The following is a 12,036-nucleotide window of genomic DNA, read 5'->3' as shown; positions in this document are numbered from 1 at the left end:
ATATTTTTTTAATTCTATACCTTTTAAAAGAACCCGTCCCGTATGATTGGAACTCAATTCATAATTACTACGCGCCACTTCATTAAAAAAATTCGTTTTTAAGTTTGTCAGACTTACACAAGCCCCATTTACGTGCTTTGTTTTATTAGCGCTGGTACAGCCCATAAAACAACCCTATTGATTTTCTTACACAACAGCTTGAGTCATAACAGCAGGGTGTGATTTCTTCTAGGTTTTTCATTAATGGCACTCGGTGAACACTTTTGGTCTAAAAGCTTTAGGCAATATTTTAGAGTAAGAATTTATAGCAGCAAGGCTGTATAAAAGTAAAACAAAGAAAAAGCGTCTGAGATGAGGACGTTTTACTGAGGGAAACAAAAGAAACTCAACGGGTGGCTTTTTTAGCGGTAGTAAAAGCGGGATTGAAAATTATGAAACGAAACAACCATATTGGTTTAATCGCCTGTCGATAACTACACACCCATTAACTAGACCAAATTATCACAAAACACAACAAACCACACCCCCGAGAAAACACGAAATGAAAGCAACCGGTGAGATTACCCCTGTCTAAGGAGCATGATGTGGTCCGCATTGATCTCGAGCAGGATGAGGCTCAGGTGTGGGTGGGAGTACTTGAAACTTAGGAAACGCTCGCCGCTCGTTTCGTTGTACACGATGGGAGCGTCCGGAAGGTTGTCCTTGTAGGAGCTCAGCAGTATCGATGAGTTCTCGACTCCAGCCGCCTGCTTCGCCTGTTTGAACAAGGGAAAAAATGAGCCAAAGTTATACTTACAAAGTGTACGAAGCATTTTTTGGGAAGGTTTACTAATGTGAACAAATGTATCTGTGTCTTGTCTTCATGAACGTACAGAGAGCCTAGCCCGCTGCACATCTAAAAGTAGATTGTGAAGCTTCATATTATTCCCACACTTTTTGAGTCTATATGAACAAGGTCAATTCTGAGTAGACGACGTGAGGGAGTATATATATATTTATTTATTTATTTATTTATTTATTTATTTATTTATTTATTTATTTATTTATTTATTTATTTATTTATTTATTTATTTGAAGTGCTCACCAACAGCACAGGGCCTTCTCGGGTGATGCACCGCATACATAGGTACAAAGAATACGAACAGGCAACATACATGGATACAAGGAATACAAACAGTACAAATAGGGGCAGCGTATAAATCAGACATTGGTAAATGTGGAAGTGCAGATAGATATATACAAAAGTGTAGTGTTATCGAAAGGAGACGCAAACATTTTTGAACGGTAAAGGCTCGGATGATGTGTCTGGAGTATGCACACGAGAACGTACGAACATGGCAAGGAACGTACGAACACGTACGAAGATAGGCAAGGTAGTGCTGTATGTGAGGAAACACGAGAGCAGGGAGAGAAGTGCAGGAGCGACCTCTCCACAGCATGCGTATGCAAAATATCATACATTTCAGAGAGCGCTTAAACAGTACCAAATCGCTGCAAAAAACGTCTATAGGAGATGGAAACAGACTGTTATAGGTGAGCTGGCACCGGCTGGCTGGTGCCAAGCTCATTGATCTGTCTACATCAAAGCATCCATGCGGCCGTAGTGGTCTGCTTGGCACTCGCAGATGGACAGAGCTTACGAGGCAAGGGCAGTCGAATTTCGAGTGAATACAATTAAACAGAAAAGCCAGGTCGCGCCTGGAGCGCCTCGCTGATAGCTCATCTAAATTCAAGATCTTCAGAAGCCCACCGTGCTCATATCGGCTCATAGGTGAGTGGCGAGAAAACACGGTTCTAGTAAAGCGCTTCTGAATCCTTTCTAGTCGAAGGGAGGACGAAGGGCTTAAACAATAGACCCGTGCAAATAAATTCACCACTTGTTAAAACTTTCAAGCCTTGAAGCAATCGTGACAAAGTAGAAAATTAGTGAGCAAAACACATAAACAACACAGAACAACCAAGAAACGCAGTACTAAATTGCTACAATGCTGGACTTCGGCTTTCGACCGCCACAGGAATTGAATTACAATTGTCGGCGATGGTGATAAGCAGAAAAGACGCAAAAGCTATCCAAAGGCCCATTTCCCCTTACCATAGCCAGCGCCGTAGGCTCGAAGAGTTTGTCCCGCCTGTGTAAGGTTGACTCGATGGCCTTGTTCGGGTTGTTAATATCGCCGCACAGGAAACCATTTCTTTAGAAAAATACATTACGACTGGAGATGTAGCATAACGGAGAGGAGAAGGAACCTACATCGGTTGTCGTGAAATGAAATCACCCATCGCTCATATAGACATACACTTTGGTTGAGGCAATTGTATTGTTTATACCTGGCCGGCAGGCCAAGATTTACGAAGCGGTCCGATATACAACATTGTTCCGGAATCCTTCCTTTAAACTGCCTGTAAACAGTCCCTGAGGGCTCTTCACATGTGGGTGACCGTACATGTGGGTGGGCACAAATACGTGTAAGTGTAAGCGTGACGGCATGCATGTGTGTGTGCGCACGCCTCCCTCGAAAGGGCTTAGTTTTAAACTTAAACACGTACGTCTCAGCCCACACATTCGTCCTCGCAACTCATTCTCGTTGTGGTGCGGATGCATGTCAGGCTATGCAAAAGTCCTTGCTTTGGAGCAGTGGAGCACTACATGATAGTTGTATGAGCAATTTGAATGCACTAGACCATGTCCGCTCGGACACAGTGTGCAGTTAAGACAAGACTAGTCTATGCTTTTATTCTTTCAACGGAATAAATTTTCATCACAATATTAAAAAAATGGAGGATGATTACATACACCCTCATGCAAAATATATGCTCAGCTTCAAGTGCCGTCCTCTCGGTCACGGCTCATACCTGCTGAGTTATAAGGAAGTGATAGCGAACGCGCTGCCTTGAACGGTACGCTGCCCTTATCAAGCACAGTGTTGTCACCGCCGACATATTGTAAATCGTGTTTGAGCCTTCTGGTCAAACATCACGTGGTTCTGTTGAGCCTTCCAACACGGAGGAGACAGTTAATTTACTAAAGAGAATTGAGCAACCGGAGGAACGCCGAAAAAGCTATGTTCGTACGTAACGCAATACGTGCTGGGCTTTTATGGCACCCCCTCTCCATACTGCCCTGCTCCTCACACTTTTGCCACAGTTTTCTCTTCCCGTTCTCTACTGTCTTCGGTGTTTCGTTGTTGCATCCATTACGAGGCCAAAAAAGACGTGAAACCACAGTAGCTTAAGCTGAAGTGGTCAGTAATTAAATAAAATCGTTCGTTTTCCACCGGCTCTTTGTTCTCCTGCGGACAGAACAAAAAATATTTTGTTCTGACTGGCGATGCATACTCAATCAGGATTAAAGCACTACATGCCTGTCGTGTTTCTTAGGAAGTATGGCAACCGTTTTTTTTTAATTATACCATCCGTTTGCGCTGGCCACTTTCGAGAGTAATTACATTCTGTATTTCATTTTGGTATATTGCCACGTCTAAGAAGTATAATTGCGTAATAAGATGTGTCCAATGACATTCCAAATTGCATTTAAAGCGCATCCTCAAAATCGTATCTACCCTTACACGCGCGTAATTGACCCTAATTGTTTACTCTGGAGAGTGGAAGAACAAAAGTGGAGCTACTTCCGGTCTTCGTGAGTATACACTGACCGATTTGTAGGCGGGAGCGCAGGCTGATAGGCCATTCTCGTTCCTACTACACGGAAAGCCCATCCTTGCACTAGAAAGAAGTGTATACTTCAAACAGCTGCGCCGGTTGGGCCGGCGGAAACATTTAGGATACACATGGACGAGCATACCGGAGCAAAAAAGCTTTCTTAGAACTCCTAGTGGTGCGAAAATAAAGCATGGGCCAATTATCAACGTGGTTAAAATTAAATTATAGTTGTATAAAACGCCAAATTTCAAACAGAGCAATTAAAAAGGACCAGGTAAAACAGAAAATTGTAACCAAGACAAAAAAGAGAGAAAAATATGTTCTGGAGAAACAAGTACTAGTTAAATCCCCGAATGGCTTTTAAAATGCTTTGCTCACATAATTTTAGCTTAGCGGTAAGGAATATTCTCCTCAAAAGTTTGCGTCTGCGTTTTGTGTTTTTGTAGAAATGCTGCTAGACGGTGCGCTTTCAACCGCAGCGGCCAGGCGGGCAGGCTATAAATACGGAAACAAACATTGTGTCTCCCTAGATGAACATCAGAGGTAACTTTTTGGGTAAACTCCAAAAGCTGCTGTTTTGCTGTAACTTCTGTCTTTTGCCAATGCTGTTGTGCTTTTTTTTTCATTTTTGAACTGTACATTTTGACAAACCAATTCAAATTTGTGTGTACACGTGCTGCTGAGCATGAGGACATGGCTACTTTTCCCGGCCATGGCGGCCGTTCTTATGATGGAGGCGCCAAGCAAACACGCCCGTGTGTACGAGGGTTCGGCGCCCATTAGAGATCCCCAAGTGGTTAAAATTATCCTGGAGCCCCAAATACGGGGCGCCCTATCGCCTGCGTTGTGTCGGCTCGTTAAAGACTGCAATAAATTATCTAAATTTTCGAACCATATTACATTTTTGGCTCGCCTCGCAGTACACTTCAAGAACCTGCAATTTAAAATTTGCGGCGCCTGTGCATGTTAGGCTCTGACAGTACATCGTGCCAGCCATTCGCATGGAAATTTCATTCAGGTCGCAAGTAGCATCCCAAGAGTAGCTATGTATTTATTTGGTAATATACGTTGAATGAACGCGAAATTTTTTTCTCTCCCCCGCATTTTGTTTCAGGGCATGGCCTCATTGCTTTCTCGTGGCTCGCTACGTATCAACTCTGTACCTACGGTTGCGGATTTTTTTCCACATATGTATTTCAAGAGGAAGCCAGCTTACGTTGTTTTGTCTGACAGTAACAAGCTATGTTTCCCTCCACCATATGCCATCATAAACAATTGCATGTCCAACTATTTCTTTGAGATAGTGTGTTGCATCGCCATAGCTTCGTTCGTAATAGTGCTATGGGCTCACTTCTGTCATGACCGGCAGTTACGTGTCTTGTAAAAAATCTCTGTAAATAATCCGCATGTCTTTAACAAGAATCGAGGGAAAGCGATATGGTTATTGGATTTCTATATTCTATAACATCGCGATATCTCTTTTAGTAGGGTTAGATGAAGCGCTACCCTTTCGGGTACTTTGACTGTATTTCTATTTTAGAGACTTAGTATTGTAATTTCCTTATATTTTATCTCAATGAGTAGGTGCAAATTTTAAAACGACGCTTGTATAGCTGGGGTCGTCATATTTTATAGGCATGATAATACAGCTCGAAAGAAACCACGGAAGCCCAAACTGTTCTACATTGCGAGACACTGAAAAAGTAATGCTCCGGTGTGTGGTGTGTTGAGTACGGTGTCAAAATCAAAGTCGCAGGCCACACAAATCGCAATGAGGAGACATAGCATTTGATCACACTTTTTATCTAAAGTCTGTATCAATTGCATGTGTTGTTAAAGTCTTCGCAGGTCATCAGGTCCAACAGAGCGGAGTTGCATGTATATTTCTTCTGTCACATTTTCCCAGTGCTAACCTCGGTCAAATGCGCTCAGATAATACACCCATGCAATTCCCAACACTTACACAATCCTCGAGCAATAAAAACAAAAAGTAATGCAAGTGCACGAAACTTACCTCTTCGTCCAGAAATATATCATAGGGCTCCAATTGGAAACACCTGGGTGAAAAATAAGAAGCCATACTAAAAGGCCTCTGTGCGCTATAGTGTGCTTAATAGGCGTGGTTTATATTATGTGGTAATAAGTGTGTAACGCACCGCCTCACGATAAAGATATATTCTGAGGCTTAAGACCCACGGTAAAAAACAACGCGTGGTCACCACGGACTAACCCAATGGCAAAACTGAAGAAACTGAGGCATGCTTGTGCGGAATCTGTGTATTCCATTATTTTTTAGGTGCGATAAAAGACGCCCGCAAAGGGATACTAAATACCACGGAGGGCTAACAGATATGGCCCGATCTTTGTAACAATCTGCGTTCTTCACGAAACCAGCTATCTCTCAGTTTTTTTTCACTGTTTTCTACTTGTGTAAAAACTCAAATTCTTCGCCTAACGTAACAACGTCTCACCTCTTGTTAGTTGGATGACAGTGCTCCGACATACTAGCAGGTGAAGAGTTGATGCACTCCATGACATCAGAAGATTTAGTAATATTGCTTGGAATAAGCATAATGCTGTCAGATCCTTTCTGCAATGTGCAAGTCGAAAGAGGTATCCTAACTTGAATGTTTTAGGGATAAGCTTAGAGCAAGGAACTGGGCGGGAGTACTGCCACACACCGACGCGGATAGCGCATATGAAGCCCTGCTCGTCGAATTTCAATCTTCTCATGAAAACTGTTTTCCTTTCTTGCACCATCGAAAAATCAAACATAAAAAACCTTGGGTAACTGCGGATTTGCTACAAAAATCTTAATAAAACTGAAATTATATTTGCAGTTTATGAAGTCGAGAGACATTATTAAATTACCTACCTACAAGAAGTATCGAATCAATTTAAAAAATAACTAAAGAGACCCAGTCTGTTTACTTTATTAGCGTTTTTTTCTTCCACCTCCAACAAGAACTACCGCGACTCATGGGCTCAATTAAACTGCGTACTCAACCACCGATCAAGAGTGTCACCAAAAACAATTGAACATGATGGCACTGTTTAAAGCAGTAAACCACTTTCTGACCAATACAAATTAACAAGTTCTTTATAACCGTAACGCGATCCTTATGCTGCTGATCTAATTCTCCATGCAGTTATGCTCCTCAAGCTGCAAGCGTGAACGAATCTTTGTCATGTCTCCAACCACTGAAATAGAAGTTCAATAAATATACAAAAATCTCAGACTGAGCAAGGCTCAGGATATCGATGGTTTTCAAATTCATCAATTTAAATATGTAATCGACCTACTAGCCTTTGTGTTGGCTTTCTTTTGTAACCTTTAACTGGGTACTGGGATTTTTTTAAGACACATGCCGATTTTGAAATGTGTTTCCATGCATAAAGGTGGAAGCATTCCTGATTTTTTCAATTATAGACCAGTTTCCATCCCTTCACTAGTATCAAAGGGTTTAGAAAAGATCATTTACATATGAATGAACAATTTTATTATATCTAAGCACTTGGTGCTTTCAGTGTGTCAGTTTGGTTTGAGAAAATATAGATCAACAGAGACTGCCCTGCTGAAACAAAAACAGTAATTAAGCAAAGCGAGGCAACCCATCTTGCTCTAGGGATATACATAGATGTTTCAAATGCATTTATTGTGATTCATCACACAATTTTGTTGGACAAACTTTTGATTACGGTATCAAAGGCTCGGTCGCTACTCCTATACAATCATACTTGGAACACCGTCGTCAAGTAGTAGACCACTATAACATATTCTCAGACATGCAACCAATCGTGTCTGGTGTCCCATAGGGCAGTATTTTAGGTCATTTGCTGTTCCCTTGATGTATTAATGACATCTTGTATAGTTCATTCCCAGGTAACATGATATTATACGCGGATTGTATCACCATGCTGGTTGCGGAGAGTACAGAAACAACATTGTCAGTATATGGCAATAAATTTCTCGAATACTTTCGACAATGGTGCGGAAAAAACTAGTTAAAAGTAAATATGAAAAAACAAAAGCGAAAAACAAAATTTTACTTGATACTATTAAGATAATGTATAAATTATTGTTTTGATATTGTTTCAAACATAAAGTCCTTAGGCGTAGCCTTTTCAGAAACACTCAGGTGGGATCCACAAATCGACCAAATACGCAATAAAATGAATAGAATAAACGGTGTTATATGTAAACACAGGTACTCTCTTCCAACAGGAGTGAAGCTAGTTAACATATTGCCATACTATATGGGAAGCAACAACAAAGAAAAATATTCTAAAGTTAGTGGAAGCACAAAAAACTCCCCCCACCTCCCCGGAGGGGATCGTGCGGAAATGCGAATGCATTGGGTGCACCGATGAGTGAGCTGCGGCAAGCAGTAACGGAGAGAGGCGTGCGCTCCACTGCATTTATATACATTTTCCGAGCGCAGCGAGCGGAGAGAGGGTACGCGGAGAGGAGAGAGAGACCCGCGCAACACGCCCGCCCCGCGCGCGAGCTCTCTCCCGCCGAGCTCCGCCTCGCGAGCGCCCTCACACGCCCGAGCGCGCTCCTCCTCTCCACTCACTCTCCGCTACTCCGCCCGAGCTCCACGTTGCGAGCGCCCTCACACGCCCGAGCGCGCTCCTCCTCTCCCCTTGCCCTCCGCTACTCCCGCCCGAGCTACCACCTGCTCCGGTTGCTAGGCGCGCCACAACTGTTGCTAGGGGCGAGGAGGAGCGCGGAGAGATAACACCTGCGGGCGCACGCCGACGGAGCACGACAACCCCCCCGCCGCGCCGAGACGACGACGACGACGACGAAGGCAGAACTACGAGGCGCGCGCTCACGTGCGCTCGCGCTGGAGGAATGCAGGCGCACGCCGACGGAGCACGACAACCCCCGACTAAGAAATGCATTCGCGCGTACGCCGACGGAGCACGACAAACCCCCGCCGCGCCGAGACGACGACGACGACGACGAAGGCAGAACTACGAGGCACGCGCTCACGTGCGCTCGCGCTGGAGGAATGCAGGCGCACGCCGACGGAGCACGACAACCCCCGACTAAGAAATGCATTCGCATTTAAAACAAACATTTAGACTAATAGTAAATATACCATCGTATGCGCACACCCAACGCTATTTCGCTCAATATCATGTAATTAAAATTAATACCTTATATGCCTTTAGATTTCTAATTACGTATAAGAATGCAATATCAAGAAACAATGAATCATTTATTTCCTCGCCTCAACTCAGACTCCATGCCACTTCTTACAAGGTACTATCAGCGCCAGGCGTACTTCCGGTCTTTTTTCAGAAATAACCATCGCCTACAGTCAGTGTGCTATAATTTACCATGGTATCTAAATTGGCTTGAGAGTAATAATATTTGCCTCGAAAAAACTTCAAAGAAAAAATTGTATACGGTTCTTTGCCTGTTTCATTCACACTGTATTATCACGATGACACTGCATTAAACTGTTTGTGAAGCAGTAATCTGTACGAACAGCAAAACCCCTTATGATGTGTGTTTTATGCTGTGCCTTTTAAGCTATGTGCTATGCTTTTTATGCCTGTGTTTATTTTGTTTGTACTAGTGCAAGTGTGTTTTGTGATTTTATTTTATCCTCCCGAGCGACAGACACATCAAGTAGATGTAACAATTGTGCTTTAAGTGTTGTATGAAGTGAAATTTTTTTTTATCCAAGCTGTCGGGTTGTGCGTATGTAGTCGTCAAGCTGCGTTGTTTGCGCCTTTTTCCCATGCGTCCTCTGTCGACTGTACCGAAGAAAGAGAAAAATAAAGTTTCATTTCATTTTAAAGCACAAAACTCCACAAAGTGTTTGAGTTACTCAAAGAGACCAGGTTGTGAATTCGTGAAAAATCTTGTTTTTCTTGCTTTGCAAAGACAGGCTCAAATAAACTACATTTTCATCGTTAATCCAGTCGATAAAGCAGTATTCACTGTTTAAAGCCTGAAAGACGAAGGCATACCGTTCCGCGTTAGCGGCGGGGTAAGAATTATCAGTACTGACGCGTCGTAGCCTTAGAATGTGATTGGACGATGAATCAAATTTTAAAGTTCTAACCAGTTTTGTTTTCCGTTTTATGCCACAGCATGCTCAGTACCAGACGTAACCATTGGTTGGGCTTCCTCCACACCTCAGAAAGCATAATGCCATGCTTTTGCGATGTTGGCAGCTGTAAAATGGGTCAGAAAGCCGGGGAGTAGCGCTTCTAATAAAGATGTTCACGCGCCGAGGTGTGAGCAGTACCGGAAGCCCCTCCGCGTCATCAGAGACCTTCACCTCCCAGGCACTGTTCCCCAACGGGTGCAGGTCGCCTTTATCGTAACTATGTTTCAACAGAGATGTTCGCAGCAGGCCGAAATTCTGCCGATTCGCCACTGTTCTCACAAGCTGTCGGTACTGACGCCAACGCGCGCCAACTAGCCAGCGCATCCGTGCAAGCCTGCCCGCAGTCTGCCAACTAACTCGGGGAGCAACGAAGGTTGCAGTGCAAAATGGTGGATGCCGTATAGAAAAAAAATTGACTCCAGAAAAACAGTTCCTCTCAGGGATTTCCACTTGCTTATTGCGACACACTACACCCAGAGGTTAAGACCACTGCTCCTAACATCCCCCCTCCCCCACCCGTCCATTGCTCGGGAGGAAACATAGTTATGAGATGGAACACGGAGAGAACGGAAGAGATATAGGCAAACACGAGGACACACACACATATATATGCGCAGTAGCACATTTTACTGCCTCTTTTTCGGCCGGATAGAAAGTTTAATTCCTTCTTAGTGCAACGGACGTCCAGCTGACGCATGCCAGTCCAAACCTGTTGATCAGTTCCGCCTCTATAATCTCTCGTGCGTAACGTTTAAGCATTTTTAACACCTGTTTTATCGAAGAAAGGCCCACATCCGCATGTGGAGCAGTGCTGGGCTAGAATCCCATCGCGCACGTTTCTTTCGAGTGCGTTCTTTCAAATGCATTTTTGCACTTGAAAGAAACGTGTCGATTGGTTTCTAGCCCAGCACTGCTCACCATGCGGATGTGTGCCTTTCTTCGGCAAAACAGACGTTAAAAATGCTCGAACGTTACGCACGAGAAATTATAGAGGCGGAACTGATCAACAGCTTGGGACTGGCATGCGTCATCTCACCGTCTGTTCCACTGACTAAGAAGGAATTAAGCTTCCTACCGATGCGCAGATGAGAGACATGTAGTATAGTGTGGTCACTGCGCCTACATATGTGTGTGTATTTCTTTATATAAACTGTTGGTTGCCGCGCTCGTGTGTGTCTATATCTCTTCCTTTATGTCCGTGTCCCAGCTTCGCTGTCGTCCTATAATTATCTTCAACCAAGCATACCAAATAGCCTATTTAAAAACATAAAATATATAGTGCAGTCTCTTTTTTCATTTTTATCATTGCTAGCAGCGTAGATGAATGCATCCTGAATGACGCATTTTTATAAGGGAATCCCAAATATCCAAAAATATCTCGTATCTAGCGACCGCGTGCTCTAGGAAGGAGAAGATATCGCAAATGTGTGGCTTTGCTGCCTACCGCTGTGCTCGAGTACCTTGGGTTTTCACCTATTACAGTAAAGGTTTCGGTTGAATTTGATTCCTCATTTCTACGTAAGCAATGTGGTCTCTTCCCCACCATTAGTTTGACTTAGGCTTTTTACAAGCGTGCCAGTCGCGCAAGCATACTAGGCTTACAGCTCCAGTGAAGCGGAGTCGGCGAAACGTCGCATGTGCGCTTTTGTAGAGCTATTTGGTCCATATCGAATTTACTAAGCTTCGTACATTGTACGAGTAAGCGAAGTAAAGCCACATTTTTCCGAGAAAAAATCTCATGGCTTAGTTGTATCGCTGGGAAACAAATGGAACGACTCGCATGCAGCCGGCAAACTGACTCTGTCGGGGGATCAGCGAGCCACTCAGTAGACGGAGTCAGGCCAAGCCAGCGAAAGTCATCGTCGTTTAAAATGTCAAAGAAAATCTAATAAGGTGCATAGACTAGGGAAGCAATATTGAATTGATTTTTCACTCTATAAATTCGCGTAAACACCACCACAGTGGTCTAAGCCTGGCCTCAGGATACCCGACTGATGCGCAAGTACGTCCAGAGTTTTTACAATTCAGTCAGTTTTTCTTTAATTATGAGAGATCCGGGCTGCTATTCAAGAAGGCCTGAGTTTGAGCAAAATTGGGGCGAGGCGGAGCTGTGGTGATAATAATAAGATCATGATAATGTTTCGGGGCAGGGTTAAAATGCATTAAAAGTGCGATTCAGGGCATTTGCTGAATATTGAGGTTACGTAATCGGTCCAGGGCAGTGCGCACCAAGGATGCGCCAATG

At 43.6% G+C, this 12,036-nt stretch overlaps 1 protein-coding gene across 1 annotated transcript in view; it reads right to left on the bottom strand.

The window, feature by feature from the left end:
- The window catches only part of LOC144148447 (hapless 2-like), a 151,665-nt gene that overhangs the window by 104,127 nt on the left and 35,502 nt on the right, over positions 1-12,036 (bottom strand). The window contains exons 7-9 of the mRNA XM_077679984.1: positions 6,132-6,250; positions 5,675-5,717; positions 565-755 (exon numbers count right to left, since the gene is read on the bottom strand). Of these exons, the coding sequence (XP_077536110.1) occupies positions 565-755; positions 5,675-5,717; positions 6,132-6,250 (353 nt within the window). The remainder of the gene's footprint in view (positions 1-564; positions 756-5,674; positions 5,718-6,131; positions 6,251-12,036) is intronic.

The sequence above is a fragment of the Haemaphysalis longicornis genome, unplaced genomic scaffold (assembly GCF_048455015.1).
Source record: "Haemaphysalis longicornis isolate Haplotype H1 unplaced genomic scaffold, Haemaphysalis longicornis Haplotype H1 scaffold_8, whole genome shotgun sequence".
NCBI classification, from domain to species: domain Eukaryota; kingdom Metazoa; phylum Arthropoda; class Arachnida; order Ixodida; family Ixodidae; genus Haemaphysalis; species Haemaphysalis longicornis.
The sequence above is the reverse complement of the archived record's forward strand: the minus strand, read 5'-3'. Positions and strand labels throughout refer to the sequence as shown.